The sequence below is a fragment of the Brassica oleracea genome, chromosome C2, assembly GCF_000695525.1.
Source record: "Brassica oleracea var. oleracea cultivar TO1000 chromosome C2, BOL, whole genome shotgun sequence".
NCBI classification, from domain to species: Eukaryota; Viridiplantae; Streptophyta; class Magnoliopsida; order Brassicales; family Brassicaceae; genus Brassica; species Brassica oleracea.
In genome coordinates this window covers 5,118,796-5,143,731 of record NC_027749.1, presented here as the reverse complement: position 1 = coordinate 5,143,731, position 24,936 = coordinate 5,118,796, and the positions used below count along the sequence as shown (strand labels likewise).

General features: G+C 40.1%; 3 protein-coding genes and 1 long non-coding RNA gene across 7 annotated transcripts; 3 read left to right on the top strand and 1 right to left on the bottom strand.

Moving 5' to 3' along the window:
* Positions 1–1,176: 1,176 nt before the first annotated feature.
* On the bottom strand, positions 1,177–3,499 carry LOC106325270. Of its 3 annotated transcripts, none has more exons than XR_001266857.1 (7): positions 3,075–3,498; positions 2,791–2,977; positions 2,335–2,708; positions 2,201–2,253; positions 1,972–2,088; positions 1,735–1,892; positions 1,177–1,515 (listed from the first exon to the last, which is right to left on the bottom strand). It is a non-coding gene; the product is annotated as an uncharacterized LOC106325270 (long non-coding RNA). The 3 variants fall into 3 exon arrangements; XR_001266856.1 differs by having other exon boundaries at positions 1,177–1,892; positions 2,335–2,427; positions 2,609–2,708; XR_001266855.1 differs by having other exon boundaries at positions 1,177–1,892; positions 3,075–3,499.
* A 6,112-nt stretch (positions 3,500–9,611) lies between these two features.
* LOC106327279 (disease resistance protein TAO1-like) lies at positions 9,612–13,805 on the top strand. Of its 2 annotated transcripts, XM_013765398.1 has the most exons (4): positions 9,612–10,201; positions 10,290–11,397; positions 11,492–11,773; positions 11,868–13,805. In XM_013765398.1, exons 1-4 carry the CDS (start codon positions 9,723–9,725, stop codon positions 13,119–13,121), a joined length of 3,123 nt encoding a protein of 1,040 aa, XP_013620852.1. In that variant the 5' UTR covers positions 9,612–9,722; the 3' UTR covers positions 13,122–13,805. The 2 variants fall into 2 exon arrangements, with proteins under 2 accessions (XP_013620852.1, XP_013620853.1); XM_013765399.1 differs by lacking the exons at positions 11,492–11,773; positions 11,868–13,805 and having other exon boundaries at positions 10,290–10,483; positions 10,525–10,772.
* A 333-nt stretch (positions 13,806–14,138) lies between these two features.
* On the top strand, positions 14,139–20,771 carry LOC106327280 (protein CLT1, chloroplastic-like). Its single transcript, XM_013765400.1, has 8 exons — positions 14,139–14,213; positions 14,298–14,413; positions 14,568–14,667; positions 14,752–14,787; positions 14,861–14,911; positions 15,007–15,130; positions 15,225–15,339; positions 20,459–20,771. The coding sequence occupies exons 2-8, from the start codon at positions 14,328–14,330 to the stop codon at positions 20,742–20,744; spliced, it is 798 nt and encodes a 265-aa protein (XP_013620854.1). The 5' UTR covers positions 14,139–14,213; positions 14,298–14,327; the 3' UTR covers positions 20,745–20,771.
* Positions 20,772–22,740: 1,969 nt separating this feature from the next.
* Positions 22,741–23,103, top strand: LOC106323275 (glutathione S-transferase T3-like). The gene has a single exon (XM_013761423.1). The coding sequence runs from the start codon at positions 22,741–22,743 to the stop codon at positions 23,101–23,103; it is 363 nt and encodes a 120-aa protein (XP_013616877.1).
* The last annotated feature ends 1,833 nt before the right edge of the window (positions 23,104–24,936 follow it).

Below are 24,936 nucleotides of genomic sequence, written 5' to 3'. Positions count from 1 at the left end.
AAAATCAATCCAAAACCGAACCCAGAAAACCGAAGTCGAAACCGGACATAAATTTACTAAACTTGAATGGTTTCTATTTTTCTAATCTAAAAAACTGAAACCGGACCGGAATGAACCAAGAATCGAACCGGTAGTCAGTTGATGCTTGTCGAATTCTTATTAGTTTTTGAGAATTGGCAAAAGTATGGATTACTAGAGGGAGATCCGTGCTTTGCGCGGAATTTGATTATTTGTTAGTAATATTTGTTGGGGATTTTATATTAATTCATAGGGTTGTCTTCATGTTTGTGTGTGACATTATCTCCTTGTGATCAGCTTGTAGTTGTGTTATTTGCTGGTTCAACAAAAAGATTTCGAAACTCTTGACTAAAGTTTTTAAAGAGGTAATGTTGGAGGGTTTAGACGCTTCTTGACATTGTGAAACCTTTTTTTTTTGTTCTTGATTCCTCCCTTCTGTTCCTTGACAAACAACATAAATCGTTACATATAAACATACACACTTTTTGAAGTTTGTCTTTATTTACCACTTTCTTTTGAAATTATAAATTCTCATGGATACATGCCAGGAGGGGAGGGAATGATTGATGTTTTGTTCATATCAATGAACCATGTCTTATATGTAGTTAATTAAGTTGATGACAGCCTCTGCCTGAATGATACTTTCCCAAATCCGAATAGTCGTTATATATGACTATATTTCCCAAATCCGAATAGTCGTTTATTAGAGTATAAGATCACAGTGTATTTTTTGTGTCACCAGGAAAAGTTTTCTAAATACATTAATATGTACCTAGAGCTTGGAAACAAATGTCAACCAAATAGGGAGTGGATTTAGATGAAATATGCTTTTATTGATTTTTTTTGTCGACATGATTTTATTGATTTAGAATATAGAAAACGTCAAAGTAGAACTATAGGTTTTAAAAAAAAATCTATACTAATAAAAGGGAACTTTTGAGGCTCCGTAGAGCGTCCATATCAGCGAAAACAATTCTCCCGGAAGATGACACGTGTCATTATTATTTAAAAAATAGAAAATAAATAATAAGTAAATAAATAAACAGAAACATTGCATTAAACTAATAAGTAAATATACAATATAAGGAAAATAAATTATAAGTAAATATACAATTAAGAAATAAAAAAAACTAAATTAAACATATATATTGTTAATGATATTTTCTTCATTTGGAGTTTGAAACAAAAGACGCGGGGACTAAATAATCAAATGAATCCGGTGATAGTGCTGTCCCTGCATATTCCTTCTCACTTCCCAGCGACTGAAAACACACCAATTTCTTTCCCAGTCACGCCAAATAGGGCGTAAAACTTTCCTAAGTAAAAGTTTCAGTAGGGGACGCTGATGACAATAAAATATGTGGGACACAGTGAATGATTGATGTTTGGAGTTGAAAATGAACTCAAAAAGCTTCAATTGAAAATCAAACGTCTCACAACTATTTCTTGGAGAAATTGTGAAACCTCAGACTCTAGAGGGTCTGCAACACTTGCAGCCTGCATTTTAATGAAAAGAATGTAGACATCATTACGTAGCTTGTGTATGTAAATATTGAAATACCAATTTGTAGTCAAACATGGATGACTCTCTCGCATCAGAGACACAAATCTCCACACGGTTTGCAAAATTTTAAAACGCCAATGGGAGAGTGTTAGATGGCTTGTTTAGTGAATATTTTAAAAAGTGAGAAGTGAGATAAATCTACCGGGCAATACCTGACAACACCAATAGTGCTAGAGTTATGACAATAGGTGCATGTGAATGAAGGGAATCCTCGCTGTAGCTTTCTTGAACATTTGTAGCAGAAAATGTAGCACCATCCATTGGTGGTTTCAGTGGCCTCTACTTTGTTGGTGCAAAGGAACTCAGAAACCTGTGGTGGAATGAAGGAACTCTAGTAATTTAATATTTATGAAACCATATAGCACGACGTCACCAGTAAGGAAATGTACCTGCAGCGAGATTTCAGCACGTACGCATTAAGCTTGAGCACCGTAACAGTTTCAATTTTCTGAACATCTCCATATTTGGTATAACTTGCAGAGCTGGTGACACCATCCTCACCGAAGCTGTGGTTGGTGATGGCAGTAATTATTTAGATTCTAGGTGTAACAGACATATAATATAGTGAACAAACGTTTGAGCGACTTAGGCAGCGAAGTAGGACTGGCTTGCACTTACTTCTTTGTCGAAGTGGAAATTGGTCCCTGAAATTGCATTCAAATATAAGCGTCCTGCAAGTCTAGCCTAGTTAGTGTTGGAATAGTTATGCACACACAAGTATGAAATAGAAAGGTTCGTGGGAAGCTGTTGACCTCCTACAAATTTTGGATTAATGTTCTTTGATAGATATTAATGACCTTAGGCTCCACACCAACCCCATCTAAGTTCTGGTGGAGTTTGCTGGCCTGGACATCAAAGACACTTAGACAGACAGTAGTAGATATTGTAGAGCACTTTAGAAGGTTGGAAATATATTAACAGAAAATGAAGTATGTAGATGTCATGATGCATATTTCAAGTTTGGTAGTATACAATCAAACCAAGAGGATATATTAACATTTTAGTGGTCCTGAAACACTCAAGTACCCGTCAATTTGGATGGCCTCCATTATGTGTTGAGTTGTTTGTGATTCGTCATTAAAATTTATATTGACGTTGCTCACCTAAGTCACCTCCCCTATGATGCCTGCAAAGAAAGTGTAACAGAGTGTGGATATATTAACGGGAAAACATCTAGATTTGTTCCAAATGTAAGTTAAAAGACAGACCTAAAAATTGAGTATTTTTGTTTGCCAATTCCATGAGTTGCTCATAAAGACAAAAACTAAAGAACTCCAGGGGTACTGGAGCAGGTCCTGCCGGAATCTCAACAAACTTAGTTAGGTCAGTGAAGCATATTGTGACAGGTGATTTTGTTTCTTGAAGTGGTGGTTGCTTCTCGTAGCATCAAACCCACTGAACAGAGATGTTTGAAAGTATTAAGGCGATGAACATAGATGGAACCTTGGAAAAGCTTTAACTGAAAATTGGGAAACACACGAAGAAAGCAAACCTTTTCATCAAGCAAAAACATGCTTCCCAGAAACGCATGAGACGCGTCAACACTATAAGGACGAAACGATGAATCTGGTGAAACGATGAGATATGGAGATGGCTGCACCACTATTTATAGTATGGAAAATTAGGGATTTGCAAAGAAGATGGGAAGAGTAGTAATTAAATTCGAGTAGTGGGATAGACGGAGTGACTTAATGGTGAAATTTAATAGAGTTCTCAATTGTGAATAAAGCGTTACATATCGTTCTGGTTTCTTCAGTGGAACAGAGAAGTATACAGACGACAGAGAGCTTTTCCAAAAAAAAATGACAAAGACGGTTCGAAGGAGGAGCTTGTAGTGGCCTCCATATGGAAATCTGAGGCGCGGAACGGCGATCTGAGCCAAACATTGGTTTCGTCGGTGAGTTCGAGCCGTGAGAAGAAAATGGGAGAAAACCCTAAACATTTGTGGGTTGAAACAGCGTGAAGGAGACTGGGCTCCACTTTGGGCTTCATGCGCAAATACCATAAAGCCCACATCAGACTCTCGTATTCAACAAAGTAAGAAACAAAAGCAGGAGAAAAAAACACGGAACCACTCAGGTGTCGACACGTGTCGAGATTTGCCCACCCTTACCTGATGACGTGGCTGCAGGAGGAGAGAGACAAGGCAACTTTATTGTATAAGATTTCTGCGGATCGCCAATCAGAACACTTTCACGCTAATGCAGTGTGAGTGAGAATACAAGAAGATGATTGGCCATTATAGAGTTCTTTTTTTCTTCTTGAGTACACTTTCGCCCTTCAGTTTGTTTCCTGGGATGAGTGAGCCCTTTACGTTCTTAGTCATTGCCGTCTTAAATGTAACCCATGGTCTATTTAGAAGCTCTAACTTAGAATTTTAGTTGTTCATTATATTTTTCTTACTTTCCTGATCTTGTAGATGGACAAGAAGAAGCGTGATGGGACAATAACAATATCGAGGGATGGGAGGAGAAAAAGTAGATGACAGAACCTATGAATGTGCAAGCAAGGAAGAAACCTTGTTGCTTCTTTTGTTTTCTTGATCTCAGATCATTCTGTAACCATCCAAACACCATTGCCCGTTTTCTAATCATTCACTTAGTCTTTACCCCAATTATAGTACAGTTTCTGAAGCTTTTAAATTGAAGGACTTGTAAGAACGGCAACCTTACACAATCTCTGTTCTGTAAGTACGATAATGGCTTAATCTGAAGCAAACCATGAACAATTGTGAAGTCAAACCACAGTTCTTTGTGATCATTATTTTCGTTATCAACATTATCTTGTCCACAAAAAACCATTTCCTGTTATAAAAAAAACTAGAATTTTATTGTATCGCAGGAATTTAAATAAGGGCAAAATTGTATACCCGTAGAAATTTTAATACTGATAGAAAGATTATTATTAGAGAGAAGAGAGGAGTGAATGATGTACTTCTAAACGATCGAACTCAATCGTATATATAGAGAAAAAATCTACTGTGCAAATAGTGCAGCGGGCCCCACATCTTTTATAATTTCAAACATTACGGCTCTTTCTGTTTTTGTTGACTTTCGTAACACTCCCCCTTGGGGGCCGGTGTCACTATCCGCTCTCGCTTAACGTCTTTGTTGCCTCGTTAAAAACCTTTCCAGGAAAACCCAATGGGAAAAACCATAGTAAGGTAAAAAGAGTACAACCATGTAAGCTCCCCCTCGAATAAGCAGTCATAAATCCTTCTGATGACGCATTCCAATGTTATGGATGTGTTTTCTGAATACCGAGGTAGGGAGTGATTTTGTGAAGAGGTCGGCTGCATTGTCGCATGATCGAACATATCTTACTTCAATCTCTTTATTCTTCTCGAGCTCTTGAGTGTATGAGAAGAATTTCGGAGGTATATGTTTGGTTCTATCGCTTTTGATATATCCTTCCTTCGTTTGAGCAACACATGCCGCGTTATCTTCATATAGAATAGTTGGCTCCGCATTTTCGTCAATCCCACTGCTTGAACATATGTGTCGGCTTATTGATCTTAGTCATACACATTCTCTACTTGCTTCATGGAGTGCAATGATCTCAGTGTGATTTGAAGAAGTAGCAACAAGTGTCTGCTTCTGAGAACGCCAAGATATGGCGGTGCCTCCAATTGTAAAAACATATCCTGTCTGGGATCGAGCTTTGTGTGGATCTGACAAATAACCTGCATCTGCAAAACCAATCATTTGACCTTTTGAACTTTTAGGATAAAACAAGCCTAAATCAGTTGTTCCTTGAAGGTAACGAAAGACATGTTTAATTCCATTCCAATGTCTTCGTGTAGGAGACGAACTGAATCTCGCTAAAAGATTAACAGCAAAGGATATGTCAGGTCGAGTACAATTTGCAAGATACATAAGAGCTCCAATTGCACTTAAGTATGGAGTTTCAGGACCAAGTATTTCTTCATTTTCCTCAGATGGTCGAAACGGATCATTTTCAACATTAAGTGATCTAACGACCATCGGGGTGCTAAGAGGAGTTGCTTTATCCATGTTAAAGCGTTTCAATACTCGTTTGGTATATGTAGACTGGTGTACAAATATACCCTTTTGAGAATGCTCAATTTGTAATCCTAGACAATATTTTGTCTGGCCGAGATCTTTCATCTCAAATTCTCCTTTCAGATAGTTTGATGCCTTTTGGATTTCGTTTTGAGTTCCAATAATATTAAGATCATCACCGTACACCGCGATTATCACAAATCCGGATGTTGTTTTCTTTATGAAAACACAAGGGCATATAGGATCATTCGTGTATCCTTCTTTTGTTAAGTGTTCGCTGAGACGATTATACCACATTCGTCCAGATTGTTTTAACCCATATAATGACCTTTGCAATTTCTGGCATTTTAAATCCATCTGGGATTCTCATATAGATATCAGTATCTAATGATCCATATAAATATGCCGTAACGACATCCATGAGACGCATTTCTAAATTTTCATTGGCCGCTAGGCTCATCAGGAATCTAAATGTGATTGCGTCCATGACAGGAGAATAAGTTTCCTCATAATCAATTCCTGGCCTTTGAGAGAAACCTTGGGCTACGAGACGAGCTTTGTATCTTGTAATCTCGTTTTTCTCATTTCTTTTTCGGACAAATACCCATTTGTACCCAACTGGTTTTACATCTTTGGGTGTGAGCACAATAGGTCCGAATACATTTCGTTTGTTAAGCGAATCTAATTCGACTTGAATTGCATCTTTCCATTTTATCCAGTCATGTCTCTTTTGACATTCATATACAGACTTTGGTTCTGGATCTTCGTTTTCTTCATTTATTTCCTTTGCTAAAAGGTATGAGAAAACGTCATCAATATCATCCATCTCATTTCGTTTCCATATCTTTCCATTATGGATGTAATTGATAGAAATCTCATGATTTCCTTCAGATTCAAGATGCTTTATATTGTCATTAGATTCACAATTTTCTTCGTCCAAAATATTTTCTGTTATTTTGGGAGTATCATGCTTTTCACATTCCTTACGTTTTCTAGGAAGTTTATCCTTTGAACCAATAGGTCTACCGCGCTTTAAACGTGTTCCTGATTCACGTGTATCAACTGCCGTTCCACCATTTTGTGGTATTTCAATACGAGCAGGAGTATTTGCAGCGGGTATATGTGATTTAGTTACCATTTTGGTATCAGCAAATGCATCAGGTAGCTGATTTGTTATATTTTGTAAATGCATGATACGTCGAACTTCTAGTTCTGACTGTTTCGTAGGAGGATCAAGGTGTAATAACGATGGTACACTCCATTTGATCTCTTTTCCTACTTGTTTATTGTCTCCCCCTAGAGTTGGGAATTCTTTCTCATTAAAATGACAATCGGCAAATCGTGCCGTAAACACATCACCAGTTTGTGGTTCTAGGTATCTTATTATTGATGGAGAATCATAGCCAATATATATTCCCAACCGTCTTTGCGGTCCCATCTTTGTACGTTGTGGTGGTGCTATTGGAATATAAACCGCACAACCAAAGATTTTTAGATGAGAGATATTTGGTTCTTTTCCAAATGCTAACTGTAATGGGGAATATCTATGGTATGCACTTGGTCTTATCCGAATTAGTGCTTCTGCATGCAAAATAGCATGTCCCCATACAGAGGTTGGGAGTTTTGATCTCATGATCAATGGCCTTGCAATTAGTTGCAGCCGTTTAATTAATGATTCTGCCAAACCATTTTGTGTATGAACATGAGCAACAGAATGCTCTACTTCAATCCCTGATACCATACAATAATCATTAAAAGCTTGGGATGTGAATTCACCAGCGTTATCTAATCTAACTCTTTTAATTGTATAATCTGAGAACTGTGCTCTTAATTTGATTATCTGAGTTAGAAATCTCGCAAATGCCATATTTCGAGATGATAACAAACAAACATGTGACCATCTACTCGATGCATCGATTAATACCATAAAGTAGTAGAATGGTCCACACGGTGGATGTATTGGTCCACAAATATCACCTTGGATTCTTTCCAAAAACTTTGGTGATTCTTTGTCAACTTTGGTTGGTGATGGTCTTATGATTAATTTCCCAAGAGCACACGCATCACATGTCATTTTATTACTTTGGTATATATCTTGGGTTTTTATTGAATGACCATGTGAGCTTTCAATGATTTTTCGCATCATTGTAGTGCCTGGATGACCAAGGCGATCATGCCATAATGTAACATCTTCTGGATTTCTTTTTATCACAAGATGTGATTCTATAGCATCAATATAAGTGTGATGCAATCCAGAAGGAAGTTCTGGAAATTTTTCCAGTACAAGGCCTTTGCCTGATTTTTCAGAAGTTATATACAAATACTTCTTTCCATTCTCAGTTGCAGACTGAGTGTTATACCCTTTGACGGTATATATCTTTGAACCTCAACAAATTTCTCTTAGAATTTGGAGAATATAAGGCATTATCTATGGAAAACTTTGTTCCATTAGGCAACATAAAGTTCGCCTTGCCAATTCCTTCGATCAGGTCTGTAGGGCTTGATATTATGTTTATAGTCATTTTTACTGACTTTAAAGTAGAGAAATATCTCTTATCCTTCAGTATAGTGTGCGTTGTGCCACTATCTGGTATGCAAACTTCTCTACCAATTTGTTTAGTTGTTGTTCCATTTGCTTTCTTATCCATTTCTGTAACACACAGTTAATGATTATAAAGAAAATAAACTTTCATAAGTAAACATATTATGCATCAATAACAAGTACACAATAATTATACATTAGATATTTTGAAATACAACATTATTTTGAAAGTGAAATACATAATATTTTATGGCATCACTAGGCATTATTAAGCTTGATCAGTACAAGCACTTCAATTATTTTGATGAGTGGCCTCGTCGAAATCTCCCATAAAGTCAGAGGATTCGAGGTATGTCGATGTTGTACCCACAAGGTGTTCATTGAGATTTACTTCCTTTGCCTTGCCTTTAATAGATTCTTGGTACAATTGGCATAGATGCCGAGGAGTTCGACATACTTGAGACCAGTGTCCCTTCGATCCACATCTGTAACAGACGTTCTCATTTTTATGACTAGGGTTTTCTTGGGTTTCTTTCCCTTTTACCCGATCATATCGATTCCATGTGTTGGATCCCCTTTCTCTTGGGTTGTTACTCCTTTCATGGTTGCGGTTAAATCGATAACCACGACCACGACCAAAACCACGATTGTGACCACGGCCACGACCACGCCCACGATAGGAATAATTTCCTTTTTCCGGATTTTTTATATCCGTTGCATTTACCTCAGGAAATGCTTTCGTTCCCGTGGGTCGGGCATTTTGGTTTTTAATGAGGAGTTCATTATTTCTCTCCGCTATTATAAGCGCCACAGCGAGTTCAGAGAACCTCGTATACCCACAATTTCTATATTGTTCTTGTAGAACATAATGATTTTTGTGGAACGTTTGGTAAGTTTTCTCGAGCATTTCCGCTTCCGAGACAGGCTTACCGCAATAATCTAATTGCGCCGCTATTCTCAATATAGCGGAATTGTACGTTTCCACTTTTTCAAAATCTTGAAATCGTAGATTTTTCCACTCATCGAGTGCATGGGGGAGAGTAATTTTCTTTTGGTTATCAAACCTCTCCTTCAGAGCTTTCCAAAGATCTAAGGGATCTTTGGTTCTCGCATAATCATGCGTAAGATTTTCATCTAGATGCCTTCTCAAAAATATCACGGCCTTAGCCTTTTCATGAGAGGTTGATATATTGCCATCTTTTATTGTTCCGAGTATTTCCTCAGAATCTAGATGAAGCAAGTGAATGATGTGCTTCTAAACGATCAAACTCGATCGTATATGTATATATAGAGAAAAAATATACTGTGCAAATAGTGCAATGGGCCCTACATCTTTTATAATTTCAAACATTACGAGTTTTTGTTTTTGTGTTGGCTTTCGTAACATTTCCTTTATTTTTCTAAATCCATACGATCACTTTTAGCTTCCACTATGCACTGTATACAAATAATTTATATAAAAAATATGCATTCCTTGACTTGACTTGGCTGTATCCCAATCAATTTACGCGTCTTTACTCTTTTCTGATGTTATTTCTTCTTCCGATCTGAAATTTTTGTGATCCTTTTCTACGTGATGTTATCCATGGCTTCTTCTTCATCTCTCTCTCGCAGCTGGCTGTATCACGTCTTCCTGAGCTTCCGTGGAGAAGACGTGCGCAAAGGCTTTCTTAGTCACGTTCTGAAAGAGCTCAAAAGCAAGGGAATCATACCTTTCGTTGACAACGAGATCAAGCGAGGCGAATCTGTCGGTCCCGTGTTTGTAGGAGCCATCAGACAATCAATGGTGGCCGTTGTCTTGCTCTCCCGTAACTACGCTTCTTCAAGCTGGTGTCTGGATGAGTTAGTGGAGATCATGAAGTGCAGGAAAGATGATCAACAAACAGTGATGACCATTTTCTACGAAGTGGATCCATCTCATGTTAGGAAGCAGACCGGAGATTTCGGAAAGGCCTTTGATGAGACCTGTGTGGGAAAAACAGAAGAGGTGAAAGAGACATGGAGGAAAGCTTTGGAGGAAGTCGCGGGTATAGCTGGTTATGACTTTAGCAACTGGTTAGTTCACTTTTACATCCATTTGTGTATTATGTGTAGCTACATTTCATGATGTATGTTTTAACGAATAGCCTCTGTTTTTTTTTAGTGGCAATGAAGCTGATTTGATCAACAAAGTTGCCTCAGATGTCTTGGCTGTGCTGGGTTTTACGCCATCAAACGACTTTGATAATTTTGTTGGCATAGGATCACAAATAACAGAGATAAAATCGAAGTTGAGCCTACAATCAGAAGAAGTTAAGGTGATTGGGATTGTGGGTCCTGCCGGGATTGGTAAAACGACCATTGCAAGAGTTTTATACGACCAACTCTCTCCTGATTTCCCATTCAGCACGTTTCTGGAGAATATCAGAGGAAGTTATGAGAAGCCTTGTGGTAACGACTATCAGTTGAAGTTGCGTTTGCAGAAACATTTGCTGTCTGAAATGTTCAACCAAAGGGATATTGAGGTTCGTCACTTAGGAGTGGCTCAAGAAATACTGAGTGGGAAAAAGGTGTTGGTTGTTCTTGACGAAGTGGATAGATGGTGGCAACTAGAGGAAATGGCAAAGCAGCGTGAATGGTTTGGTCCGGGAAGTATTATTATCATTACAACTGAAGATAGAAAACCTCTCAAGCAACTCAAATTGGGGATCGATCATATCTACAAGATGAAATTTCCAGATATCATCGAGTCGCTTCAGATCTTCTGCCATTATGCTTTCGGTCAAAAGTCTCCAGACAATGGTTTTGAAAGGCTTACTTGGCAAGTTACTGGACTTGCTGGTAATCTTCCTATAGGCCTGAAAGTCATGGGATCATATCTACGAGGAATGTCCATGGACTACTGGATAGAAGCACTACCAAGGCTTAGGTCTAGCCTCGACGGGGAAATTGAATCAACTCTAAGATTAAGCTACGACGGCTTAACTGAAAAAGATAAAGCTCTTTTCCTGCATATTGCATGTTTCTTTGAATCTTCCCACGTTGATTATGTTAAAAGGTGTCTTGAAAAAAGCGGTTTGGAAGTCAACCATGGGCTTCAAGTCTTATCTGATAAATCTCTTATATCTATAGAGAATGGATACGTGAAGATGCACAGTTTACTGCAACAAATGGGTAGAGAAATTGTGAAGATACAGTCTTTGGAGGAGCCTGGAAGGCGACAGTTCTTGTGGGATGCCAATGCGATTACTGATGTACTTGAAGAAAGTACTGTAAGTCTTATTTTTTTTCTTATATCATGCAGTCTTATGTTTCCTTGGTTTGTAATCTGAGATTTATTAGTTCTTTTTGAATATCTATTCTTAGGGTACTAGTAAAGTTCTAGGCATATTGTTGCATACATGGAGGAATCGTATCCAAATAAGTAAAAGCGCTTTCGATGGGATGAATAATCTCCAGTTTCTAAAAGTCGTCAGTCTTACCTCATCATGCATACCCGAGGGCCTCAACTGCCTTCCGGACAAACTCAGATTAATACATTGGAAGCCCTGTCCATTGAGATTTTGGCCTTCGAAGTTCTCTACCAAGTTTCTTGTCGAACTAATCATGCCCTTCAGCAAATTTGAGAAGCTTTGGCAGGGTGTCAAAGTAATATAGTCTTCATTTTTGTTTGTTTGTTTAGTATTTGTATTTGCGTGTATTCATTTCTCTAAAACTTATCTTTCTTTTTCTTTTTGGATAGCCTCTCCCTTACCTCAAGCTGATGGATTTGAGAGGATCTGTGTATCTGAAAGAGATTCCTGATCTATCAGAAGCAACGAGTCTCGAGAAATTAGATCTCTCATACTGCAAAAGTTTGTTAGGGATCACAAGCTCTATTGGCAATGCCACTAAGCTTAGAGTCTGCAAACTTAAGGGTTGCATGCTTTTGAAAGAGCTCCCTTCTTCTATCGGTAGGTTGGTCAATCTCGAGGAATTAGATCTCAGTGGCTGCAAAAGGTTGTTAGGGATCACAAGCTCTATTGGCAATGCCACTAAGCTTAGAGTCTTCAAACTTGCGAGTTGCTTGGTCTTGAAAGAGCTCCCTTCTTCTATCGGTAGGTTGGTCAATCTCGAGGAATTAGACCTCAGTGACTGCAAAAGTTTATTAGAGCTCACAAGCTCTATTGGCAATGCCACTAAGCTTAGAGTCTGCAGACTTAAGGGTTGCATGCTTTTTAAAGAGCTCCCTTCTTCTATCGGTAGGTTGGTCAATCTCGAGGAATTAGATCTCAGATATTGCTCGAGTTTGAAAGAATTCAGTGGTTGCTCAAGTTTGAAAACACTCCGGCTCAGCGATACTGCAATAAAGGAAGTGCCATCATCAATGAGCACTTGGTCTTGTCTTTATAAATTGGATATGTGTGGGTGTAAAAACCTCAAGGAGTTCCCAAATGTTCCAGACAGCATTGTAATTTTGATGTTGAGCCGTACAAGGATAGAGGAGATTCCTCCATGGATCGAGAAGCTTTTTCGTCTGCGTAAGCTAATTATGTTTGGATGCGAGAAGCTGAAAACTATATCTCCAAACATTTCCAAGTTGGAGAATCTGGAGTTTCTTGAACTGACTACCGGTGTTTGTGTTTATAATAAAGAAAATTTCACCGCAACAATCAAGTGGGGGCCTGACTTGAAGCACAGTTGGAGTTTACGATCAGACTTCAAAGTTGACTACATTTTTCCAATATGTCTACCCGAGAAGGTTCTTTCCTCTCCAAGATCATTATATTTCCACAGTCGTGGTTTCAAGACTATTCCAGATTGCATCAGAAGTTTCTCTGGACTAAGTGTGCTTGTCGTCAAAAATTGCGGAATGCTCCAAGCACTTCCACAGCTTCCAGGTTCTCTTCAATCTATAGACGCAGAAAGTTGCAAATCCCTGAAGAGAATAGACTCTTCTTTTCAAAATCCAAATATTTGCCTACACTTTTCTCGCTGCTTCAACCTGAATCAATAAGCAAGAAAGCTTATCCAGACATCATCTTGCAAATATGCATTCTTACCGGGTAGAAAAGTGCCTGCGCACTTCACTCACCGAACTAGTTCAGGTTCTCTAAAGATCAATCTGACTCCAAGACCTCTTCCTTCATCCATCAGATTCGAAGCTTGTATCTTGCTGTCATGCAGAAGGGGGCTTACTGATTCTATATCAAGATTGGTGTCTTGTTGTGTCAGGGGTAAACAGAATGGACTCACTATCGAATATATATCAGATAATCACCCTTTTCCATGGGGAATTTACAGAAATGAAGACCACCTGTATATATTTGAAGATTCTTTCTGTCTAAACCAGGATTGCCCTGAAGCTGAAGAAGCCACTTTCAGCGAGCTTTCTTTTGAATTCATAGTTCAAGGTGTGTAGAAAGCTTCGACCCAAGACAGATAGCAGCGAGTGATGAAGTGTGGCACAAGAGGTTGGGACATCCACAAGATCAGACCCTCAAGTACCTGAGTCATAACAAGTTTATTTCAGTCAATAAAAGTACCTTGAAGATGTGTGATTCATGTCAACTAGGGAAGAGTTGTAGGTTACCGTTTGTTGCGTCTTCTTTTGTAGCGTCTAGGCCCTTAGAGAGAGTCCATTGTGATCTCTGGGGTCCATCTCCTGTTACCTCTAATCAAGGATTCCGTTTTTATGTTATATTCATAGACAACTTCTCTCGCTTCTGTTGGTTACTCCCTCTCAAAGCCAAATCAGACTTCTTCAATACATTTGTGTGGTTTCAGAAGCTGGTTGAGAACCAGTTGTCACAGAAGATTGGAATTTTTCAGTGTGATGGGGGTGGTGAGTTCATCAGCAAACGGTTTCTGGCTCATCTTAAAGACAGTGGGATACAACAGCTCATCTCGTGTCCTCATACGCCGCAACAAAATGGTTTAGCGGAGAGAAAGCATCGTCATGTTACAGAACTGGGACTCACAATGATGTTTCAGAGTAAAACACCTCAAAGATATTGGGTCGAAGCTTTCTACACAGCTAACTTCTTGAGTAATCTTTTGCCGTCCTCAGCTTTACAAGACAAGAGAAGCCCCTTCGAAATACTAAACGGCAAAGCACCAGACTACTCTTCTCTCAGATCGTTTGGCTGTTCATGTGTTTAGAGTTAATTCTAGTCGTTTTATTGCTTTGCAGACGTTTCTTATCTGGCAAATTCTATTCTCCATGGTTTTTCTCGGGAGGAGATATAGAATAAACCAAGTATTCGGATGTGTTCTTGTAGCGTTTGGTGTAATCGTCAGTGTGGCAAGGTTAGCTTGCTCAATGAACTTACTTGATATTGAATTGACTTGGCTTCTTTGTCTCCTTTCGTTTTGTTAGACCTGCAAAGGACACAGTCTAGCCAGTTGAACGACATATCCCATCCATGTTGGGTTTACGCACTATTTTCTCTTGCATATTCAGTGGATCGGAGGCCGCTAATTCATTTAAAGATGCTGGAATATTTTGGAGTGTTCTTATGGTATTATCTTTTATGCTTCAAGGAGCAGATACAGTAATGAAGGTTTGTCAGTCATTAGCTAATTATATAGCCAACTACAATATTTCGGGTTCTTCTCTCTTAACAGTAAATTTCATATCCTTGTAGGAAATCATCTTTATAGATAGCAAAAAGCGGTTGAAGGTAATAACGCCGTCGAGACATTTCAGTAGCATTTGTGGTTTTTGAATTCTGAAAGAAATTTTTATTATTACAGGGTGCTTCACTTGATCTCTTTGTTGTAAACTCATATGGTTCAATTTTCCAAGTAAGTGCTCTTTGTTTTTTAGCATCAGATCGTTTTCTGTTCTTAGCATCTATTTGCTAGCTAATGTGCCTGTCTCGGTGGTCATCTCAATCCAGGTCATATGCATTGCGTTGCTTCTTCCTTTTCTTTCAAAACTTTGGGGCATACCGTTTAACCAACTACCAAGCTATCTCAGAGACGGAGGTGCTTGCTTTCTGAACATTGGTGCTAAAACAACAGGTTAGATCAGCCTTCTGCCTTCTGCTCGAGTATCTCCTTGTTTTTTGTCCTCTGTGCAAAGCATTCAACACGCTCGGTTTGGTTTTGACAACAGGATGCGAAGGGGCTCCTCTTCTACCTATAATGTTTGTAATGATGAACATGGCTTACAACATCTCTCTTCTACGCCTCATCAAGATCTCATCTGCTGTTGTGTCGTCTCTGAAAGTGTAAAGAAATAAGATTCTGAAACTGAGATTTCTATTTCTTGCTTCTTTTTCCCTCTCTCTCTTTACAATAGATTGAGATTGCTTAAATAGAAACCAATGGAAGCCCTAGTTCCTATTACACATGTTATCATCCTTCTTCTCCAAGAGATCCTAAGGCCGAGAATGAGTTGTACAATCCAGGACCACTTGGTGATGTCATGACCTGCTTTCCCTTTCTTTTCTCTTCTCTTGCTCTGTCTTTGTCGCAGAGAGCCGTTGAAGAGGTTTGATGATTTGCTGGAATGGGCTTCAGTTGTTGGGCTTGAGACGGTTGGGCTTGAGATGACTTGCCAATATCCCCTCTCAAACTATGCGTGGGAGGAACGTCAACGCCTAGTTTGAAACGGAGACTGTAGAATGAAGCAGTCGGAAGCGACTTGGTAAAGATATCGGCCAGTTGAAGCTGTGCTGGTATGTGCTTGACGACCAGAGACCCCAAGGCTACCCTTTCACGAACGTAGTGATAATCTGTCTCAAAATGCTTTGTTCTTTTGTGGAATGCTGGATTTGCTGTTAAGTAGATAGAGGAGAGATTGTCTCCAAACAGCTCAGGTGTAACTGGAAGAGATATGCAGAGTTCCCTGAGAAGTATGCTTATCCACGCCATCTCAGATGCTGTTTCAGAGAGCGACCTGTACTCGGCTTCAGTAGAGCTTTTGGAAACATTCGGCTGTTTCTTAGACGACCAAGAGATGAGGTTCTGACCGAGGAATGTACAGAAACCTCCTGTTGATCTTCTGGTAGCTGGACAACCAGCCCAATCGCTGTCGCTGTAGGCACGGAGAGTGCAGTCAGTATCACGAACCAGTGAGACACCCATTGCAACTGTTCCCTTGACATAGCGCAGAATTCTCTTCAGGTTGTTGAAGTCTGAGAGTGAAGGTGCGTGCATCTTTTGGCACACATAATTTACTGCGAACTGGATATCAGGTCTTGTCAGGGTTAAATACTGAAGTTTTCCGGCCAGTTTTCTGAAGAACTGAGGGTTGTAGAAAGGTGTATCTTGATCCGGAACATTGTTGAGTTGCAAAGGCAGAGGCGTGTTGATTGGTGAACAATTTTCCATACCTGCAGCTCCAAGAAGGTCCACAGCATATTGTTCTTGAGACAGAAACATACCTTCATCGTGAAACGTTGCCTGAATCCCCAAGAAGTAATGCAACTTTCCGAGATCTTTCATCCTGAACTCTGAGTTGAGTTTATCAAGCAGCTTAGTTAAGATCTGAGAGCTGTTCCCTGTTATAGCCATATCATCTACGTAGAGTAGAAGCATGATGATGTTACTATCTTTGTTGTAGATGAACAAAGACGGATCTTTCACGCTGCACACAAATCCAAACTCAATAAGGAAGTCACTGAATCTGTTAAACCAAGCACGTGGAGACTGTTTCAGTCCATAGAGGGATTTGTGAAGATGACAGACGTGATTCGGTTTGCTCTTATCAACGAATCCCGCTGGCTGCTTCATGTAGACAGTTTCAAGAAGATTGCCGTGTAAGAACGCATTTTTAACATCCATTTGTTTCACTTCCCACTTCATAATTGTTGCAAGATGAAGCACTATACGGACAGTCGCTGTTCTGACTACCGGGCTATATGTCTCGAGATAGTCCACGCCTTCTTCTTGATTGTTACCGTGCACTACAAGACGAGCTCTGTGACTTTGAAGAGTACCGTCTGCGTTCAGTTTGTGCCTGTAGATCCACGAGTTTCCAAGTACATGCATCTCTGGCGTTCTTGGGACCAGTGACCATGTCTTTATAAGTTTACAGTTCTCAATTTCCTCTCCCATGGCGTTGTTCCATCTTGGATCTTTGAGAGCCGCTGTTACAGTTGTCGGAACTGGATCAGTTGATCTATGCGTCAACAGGGCGTACTTAGGATTTGGTTTCACTATTCCAGACTTAGATCTTGTCACCATGGAATGTTGAGACGTTGAAATCGGAACTGTGGAACTGACAGATACAGAGCTAACAGTTCTTTCATTCGGAGCAGATGCAGCACTAACACTTCGTGAGTCGTTTGTTCCACTGGTTGAAGAGACATTCCTGGTGAGAGGTGGAAAGTCTTCTTCTCTGAACAGGGAACCAGTAGAAGCTACCACAGTTGATGTCTGTGGAATCTGAACGTTTGATGTAACAACAGGAGATGTCTGTGTTGGTTGAGTCTCAGAGTTATCTACCTGCAGGAAGCTTCTTTGCCAAGCTAACGAGGACGGTGTAGTTGCCTGACTGTGAAAGTGACTGTAGACTGATCCAAAAGGGAAGCTTGATTCATCAAAGATCACATGCCTTGAGATGTACACACGTCCCGTTGGTGGATACAGACATCTATACCCTTTATATTTGTCGTTGTAGCCAAGAAAAACGCAGTGAAGAGATCGAGGATCAAACTTCGTTGCTGCGTAATCTCTCAACATAGGATAACATGAACAGCCAAACGATCTGAGAGAAGAGTAGTCTGGTGCTTTGCCGTTTAGTATTTCGAAGGGGCTTCTCTTGTCTTGTAAAGCTGAGGACGGCAAAAGATTACTCAAGAAGTTAGCTGTGTAGAAAGCTTCGACCCAATATCTTTGAGGTGTTTTACTCTGAAACATCATTGTGAGTCCCAGTTCTGTAACATGACGATGCTTTCTCTCCGCTAAACCATTTTGTTGCGGCGTATGAGGACACGAGATGAGCTGTTGTATCCCACTGTCTTTAAGATGAGCCAGAAACCGTTTGCTGATGAACTCACCACCCCCATCACACTGAAAAATTCCAATCTTCTGTGACAACTGGTTCTCAACCAGCTTCTGAAACCACACAAATGTATTGAAGAAGTCTGATTTGGCTTTGAGAGGGAGTAACCAACAGAAGCGAGAGAAGTTGTCTATGAATATAACATAAAAACGGAATCCTTGATTAGAGGTAACAGGAGATGGACCCCAGAGATCACAATGGACTCTCTCTAAGGGCCTAGACGCTACAAAAGAAGACGCAACAAACGGTAACCTACAACTCTTCCCTAGTTGACATGAATCACACATCTTCAAGGTACTTTTATTGACTGAAATAAACTTGTTATGACTCAGGTACTTGAGGGTCTGATCTTGTGGATGTCCCAACCTCTTGTGCCACACTTCATCACTCGCTGCTATCTGTCTTGTTGAGTACAAAGCTTGAGGCTTCGGAGAGTTGAGACTGTACAGACCTTCACGGGTGTTGCCTTGTCTCAGAAGGCTTTGCGTTTGCTTGTCCTTTACACACACTTGGTTAGAATCAAACTCAAACGAGCATGGATAGTCATTGGTGAGTTTAGAAACAGACAAGAGTGACTTAGTAATCCCGGGACAAACAAGAACATCTCTAAGAGGAAGAGAGGTACCTGACGTAGAAGCTATGTCCGCAGAGCCAACGTGAGTAATGGGTAAGAAGTTACCATCTCCAATGATAACTGCATCGTTTCCTTTGTAAGGTTGACTGTAGGCTAGATGATGTGGCGAGTTGGTTATGTGAGAAGTGGCTCCTGAATCGGCAAACCATTCTGCCCCAGCATTCTCAGAAACATCGGTGATGCGCATAGCTGCCAAAGCAACTGGCAAGTCCTCCTCTTGATAAGTGTTGTTGAACCTATGCCAGCATCTTAACGCACTGTGTCCATAGCGACCACGACCACAGATCTGACACGACGGTCTTTCATCAGACGAGATTGACGATGCAGAGGAACCAGAGTTAGACATTGGAGAAGACAACTGCTGATGGAAACCTCTTCCCCTCGTGGAGAAGGAACCACGGCCTCTGTTAGCTCCGAAACGTCTATTAGACTGACCTCTTCCTCCTTGGTTGTAGTACCCAGCTTGATAGTTTGTTTTCTGAGTATTAAAAGCCATATGAGGAGAGACGTCTGTGGGAGCATTGTACCTTTGGATGCGAGCATCGTAGCTGTGAAGACGCGGAACCAGATCTTCCAAGTTAGGATTTGGCATCATGTCCACAGAACCTTCGATGCTTGTTATGAGAGGTTCATAGTCCTTGCCTAAACCCTGAAGAGCCGCAAAAATTTTCATCCTTTCCGGAACAGGACTTCCAATCGAAGCCAACTGGTCACAAATAAGCTTAACATCAGTGAGATAGTCTGTCATAGATCTATCTAGCTTGGCCACGGTCTGTAGCTTGCGCTGGAGTTCGAACAAACGTGACGACGTGGGACGGTTGTAGTGCTTGGCTAACGCATCCCAGATCTGGTGAGAGGTTGAGCAGGAGACAACAAGGCTCTGTATGTCTTCTGAGAAAGAACCAAGCAACCAAGACTTGATAACCTGATCTGTTTGGAACCAAGTGTGATAGTCAGGGTTTATAACAGGAGTTGTAGATCCATTGATTCCTGGAACGGCGAGAGTCTCAGGTGGTCGAGGCGTAGCTCCGGTAACAAACCCTAAGAGACGTTGACCGTTGAGAAATGCTTCGAACTGATTCTTCCACAACAAGTAGTTTCTTTCTGTGAGCTTAACAGTGATTGAGTTCACTATCTTTAGTGAAGGAGGTGAATAGAGTTCAACAGCTTCCATGGCTCTGATACCATGAAAGTGTAAAGAAATAAGATTCTGAAACTGAGATTTCTATTTCTTGCTTCTTTTTCCCTCTCTCTCTCTTTACAATAGATTGAGATTGCTTAAATAGAAACCAATGGAAGCCCTAGTTCCTATTACACATGTTATCATCCTTCTTCTCCAAGAGATCCTAAGGCCGAGAATGAGTTGTACAATCCAGGACCACTTGGTGATGTCATGACCTGCTTTCCCTTTCTTTTCTCTTCTCTTGCTCTGTCTTTGTCGCAGAGAGCCGTTGAAGAGGTTTGATGATTTGCTGGAATGGGCTTCAGTTGTTGGGCTTGAGACGGTTGGGCTTGAGATGACTTGCCAATAGTCTCTAGCATCCACCGTTTCAGGTACAACATATGTCTCCTTATAGCCTTCTCTATCAATCACACGGTCATCTCTGTGATATCTTAGAGATAAGAATCAACCAAACTTGTTTTTAAGGAATGGTGAAACACATTTCTAACAATATTTAACCTTGTGTTGGCTTTGGCTGTGCAGTGCCCATAGCGGTTTACTTCTTCACGCTTCCCTTTCCGTACCTTGGAGTCGCATCTGCACTTCCAACAGGGTTTGTGGCAGGCACAGTCATCCTCGTACTGGGCATGCTTCTATATGCGTGGACACCATCATCTCAAACTCCCGATTCGGTTATCCCCTCCTCGCCCCCATCAACTTAAACGGGCAGGAGGAGGTTGATTTTGTAGCTTTGTTTGTTTGTTTGTTATTTTTCTATCTCAATCTCATTGTATGTAGCATCTGTCCTTTTTTGTCAATCAAGGAATAAGTTAGCTCATTATTTTGTAACAACTATTGACGGCTTTTTAGTTTGCTATTTGATTCGTATTCTTTCTGTAACACTATGGTATATAGGTTGAGTCCCCTAGGACAATCAGCACAGTAAAGAAGAGCATACTTCGCTTTAGAAAAGCGGGGTTGTCTATTTTACTTTGGTTTATTTCATAAAAGTTTCCGAAGCAATAGATTGAGTTGCGGTCTCGGTTCTTCCCCAAAAAAAGTTCGGCTTTCAATGATTCTCTATCATTCATCTTTCTTCAACGGTTCATTTGCTAGGATGTTTATGGGTTGATCTTGTCTCGGTTCTCTATCTTGTTCAAGTTAATTGTTTAATGTTAGAGCTTCCGCATCGACGGTTTATAACCGGATCACGGGCTCGGGATCCTAGGCCCATTCGATTAAAAAAAAATGTTTATTGGGTCTAATATCGTGATCCGTCTCTTGCGGGTGAACCCGTATGATACGGGGTCAAGCCACGCGTCGATAGCAGAGTGGACACGCGAGTCCGCGTGTAGACGGAGAAAAAAAGGGATTCGCGATAGATTATTCATTTTCACTTCTCTCTTCTAAAGCTAGGGTTTCGTTCTCTCCCTGGCGATTTTTCGTGCGACGCGATAGCCGGATCATTTTCTCTTCTTTCTTCGATCTAATCGACGTCGTACTCTCTCGTAGACGATCTGAGGTGAGTATCCACTAGTTTCACCGATTGATTCAATCGTTTGGGGTCGTAAGCGTTTTAGGTTAAAAATCGATTTGGGGGTTTTGATTTATGGTTTTGGGGGTTTTGTCGTAGGGTTCGAAATCGAAAAGGGGGTATAGATTTTTGGTTTAAAATCGTCATGCGGGTACGTTTATTTGGGATTTGTAATCGATTTAGTTTATAGTTAGGGTTCTAAAAGGAATCGTTTTTTCTGATGCAGATGGATCCCGCAGCAGAGATAAGAGATTCAAAGAGGACAAAGGAGTACATCAACATGCTCTCTTCTGTGGCTGATTCAGAGTACGGGAATCCGACAAGGTGTCCCTGTGGTGGCAGTATCATTCACGAGGTTCGTGGGAAGGACGACTACGACACTCTTCCTGGGAAGCGGTTCTTCACCTGCAAAAACTACGAGGTACGGTTGTTCTTAATTGTATTTTGAATTTTCTATTTTTTAAACGAGATTAATTATTGATTCAATTTTTTTTTTCTTCTTACCAAGGCTGATGGGTTTCGTTATCGTCAGCCTTGGGTCATTGGTGTCGAGGAGCAGATCGAACGCCTCACTAAGCGTCTGGAGGAGGTGGAGGTGGAGGTGGTGATAAATTGGGTGTCGGAGGTCAATAACCACATTCAGAGACTGGAGGTAACTAGATTCTAATTTGATTTCAATTTTGTAAAATATTTCTTAATTTTTTATGCATTGACTAACACTGTATGATTGTTCTTTCATGTACAGGCAGAGGTTGATAACCTCACTGGGCAGGTTTATAACCTCTCTATGCAGGTTGAGGTCTTGGAGAAGTTCTGCTTCGACTGAAAACAAAAGGTAACCCTTACTCTACACTGGTTAACTACAGTGGTAGCTAGCTAGAGTTTAACCACGCTTAGTTGAGTTTTAAAAATTATAGGTAGTTGCGTATTCAATGGTAGTGAATGGTTGTGTATCAAATCGGTGTAGTTGAGTTTTTAAAATTTATTTGATGTTCATTCAATGATATCTGTGTAGTTATACCTATGTTGTACTTGTTATAAAGTCATTAAAACACACACACCAAACACTAAAACAAGTATAGAGTAATTAAAACACACACAACAAACAGACACACGAAAAACCAAACACACACACCATACTTAAACTAGTTTAATCAATGCTTGGTAGTTAGACAAACACACACACGTAATCAATTTGTTGTACTTTCTAACACTAAAACTAGTATTAAAACATAGGCATGATCCACATCTCAAAACACACCAAACTTTTAAAACTTCTATCTAAAACTAAATGGAACCAATTTCCCTTAACTCTCACGGGTTCGTTAACCTCCTTGCCTCCGAAAGCAGTCAACCAATAGATATTGGTTGTTCTGAGGTTCCAAAACCTGCGGAAAGGCGGAAGTGGACAACCAAAGAAGATGTGGTGCTGATCAGTGCTTGGTTGAACACCAGCAAGGATCCAATCGTGAGTAATGAGCAGAAGGCTGGCTCATTTTGGAAGCGCATAGAGGAGTGTGTTAATGCAAGCCCTCTGCTTGTTGGCTCCGTTCCTAGGGAGTGGAGTCAATGTAAGCAGAGGTGTGGTAGGGTTAATGAACAGGTTTGCAAGTTCGTGGGATGTGATGTGTCGAGTTTTAACCCGATTATCTAACTGCAAGTGCACAGTAAAGTACGCAGTAGTAATGCGGGATCGAATCCACAGGGACCGATGATCACACGTAGAGTTGCAGACAAGTTAATAGCTACAGCGAATCAATATATATTTTTGATGGTTTTTATTTAATTTTCTTAGGTGTCACAAAACATAAACAAGCATGTAAAAAGATGATTTAAACGATTTGAAAACTATTTTAAAACAAACGTTGGGCATTGGGAATTCTCAGGGATTTCTTTTTAATCAAGATACAATTAATGGAAGACACAGGGATATATTAAGAACCGTCTAGAACTTAAACACGATAATAGAATTAACCTACTTCCGTAGCGCTAATTCTCTATGTTATAGAAATCTCCACACTAACTTCCGCTGAGTTTCAATTTCTAAACAAGCATTAAGAACAGGTTCAATATGTTCACAAAGCGCAATAACATCAACTTCCGAGGGTTAAGGACACTTTGCTCATCTAAAGTATTTTCGGAAGTTCAAACAATCACTTTCGGTGCATCAAACAATCTAATATCATGAACTAAGTGATCAATTCAGTTCAAGCAGTAAGAAATCCATTAGAAGAAGAACCAAAACGTAATCCCTTAGTCTACACACGTTTTATGGATCAAAACATCAAGAAATCCCCTATGAGAACCCCTAAACCCAACTAGATGACTACTCACACATAACTAAGCAAGAACAAAACGATTTTGATGAAGAAAACATGATAAGATTGTATTAAAACAGAGTAAAGGTTCAGAAGATCTTCTCCAAATGGTTTTGAGATGAACTCCTTTACAAATCTTCACAAATCACACAAAACAAGATAAAAACTCTCAAATCTCTCTCAAGAACTTGTAAATCTCCTTCTTGGTCGCCCCTGGTCTTTTCTTCGTCTCAAAGGTCGAGTTCTTTTGTGAATTATTGAGGGGAGTGGGTAAAAAGGAGTGAAAAGCTCGTTGGTGCGTGTGGAGCCCGTAGAGCGTGGGATCGGTCGATCAACATGGACCGGATCGGTCGATCTAGGGCATGAAGGCGTGGGATCGGTCGATCCACGTTGTCCGGATCGGTCGATCTGTGGCTCTGTGCGATCAATACTTCATTCGGTCCATTGTTCGGTCCATCTTGCTTCTGATAAATCCCGAATGCGTTCTTTTCTTGCAAGCTATCTAGTAACCTGCATATTACACTTAAGAACACCAAAACGCATCAAATAGACCAAAACATTAATTAAAACCGACCATTTAATTGCTCCAAAACGAGTTTAAAACCGTTAAAAACACGGAATATCAACTCCCCCAGACTTGAATCTTTGCTTGTCCTCAAGTAAAGAGGATTAAAATTTAGGAGCTCACTAACCCTCAGTAGACCTTATCTTGTGATTTCGCTAACCACTTAAATCAGAGACTGTCAAGGCATTCATTCCAAATCCCCACCAAGACCGCGCAAACCTTTCCATATTTCAGACCTGCAAGTCTCAGTTTCAAGTAATCAACTCTTTACATTCATTAAAAAGGGCGTGACCTTTCCACCAAAGATATCTCCATCAGGTATAACGGGCTCGGTGTTTGGGAGGCTGTTTTAGTGTTTAATTAGGTGAGGCTCAAGTGTTTGTGGGTATCAGCAATAACAAAAAAATGCAAAACATTATGCAAAATAGCTGGAGAAACCGAGTATATTGATAACCACGTTTTCGAACTGCTCAAGTCTCAAATGATCAAAACCCAACAAATCTCAAACTCTAACCCCAAATTTAAACAACGCATCATCTCTGGTACACAAAATAAAAATAAAATGTCTAAATCAAATCTACTGAATGAGATATAAACATGAACT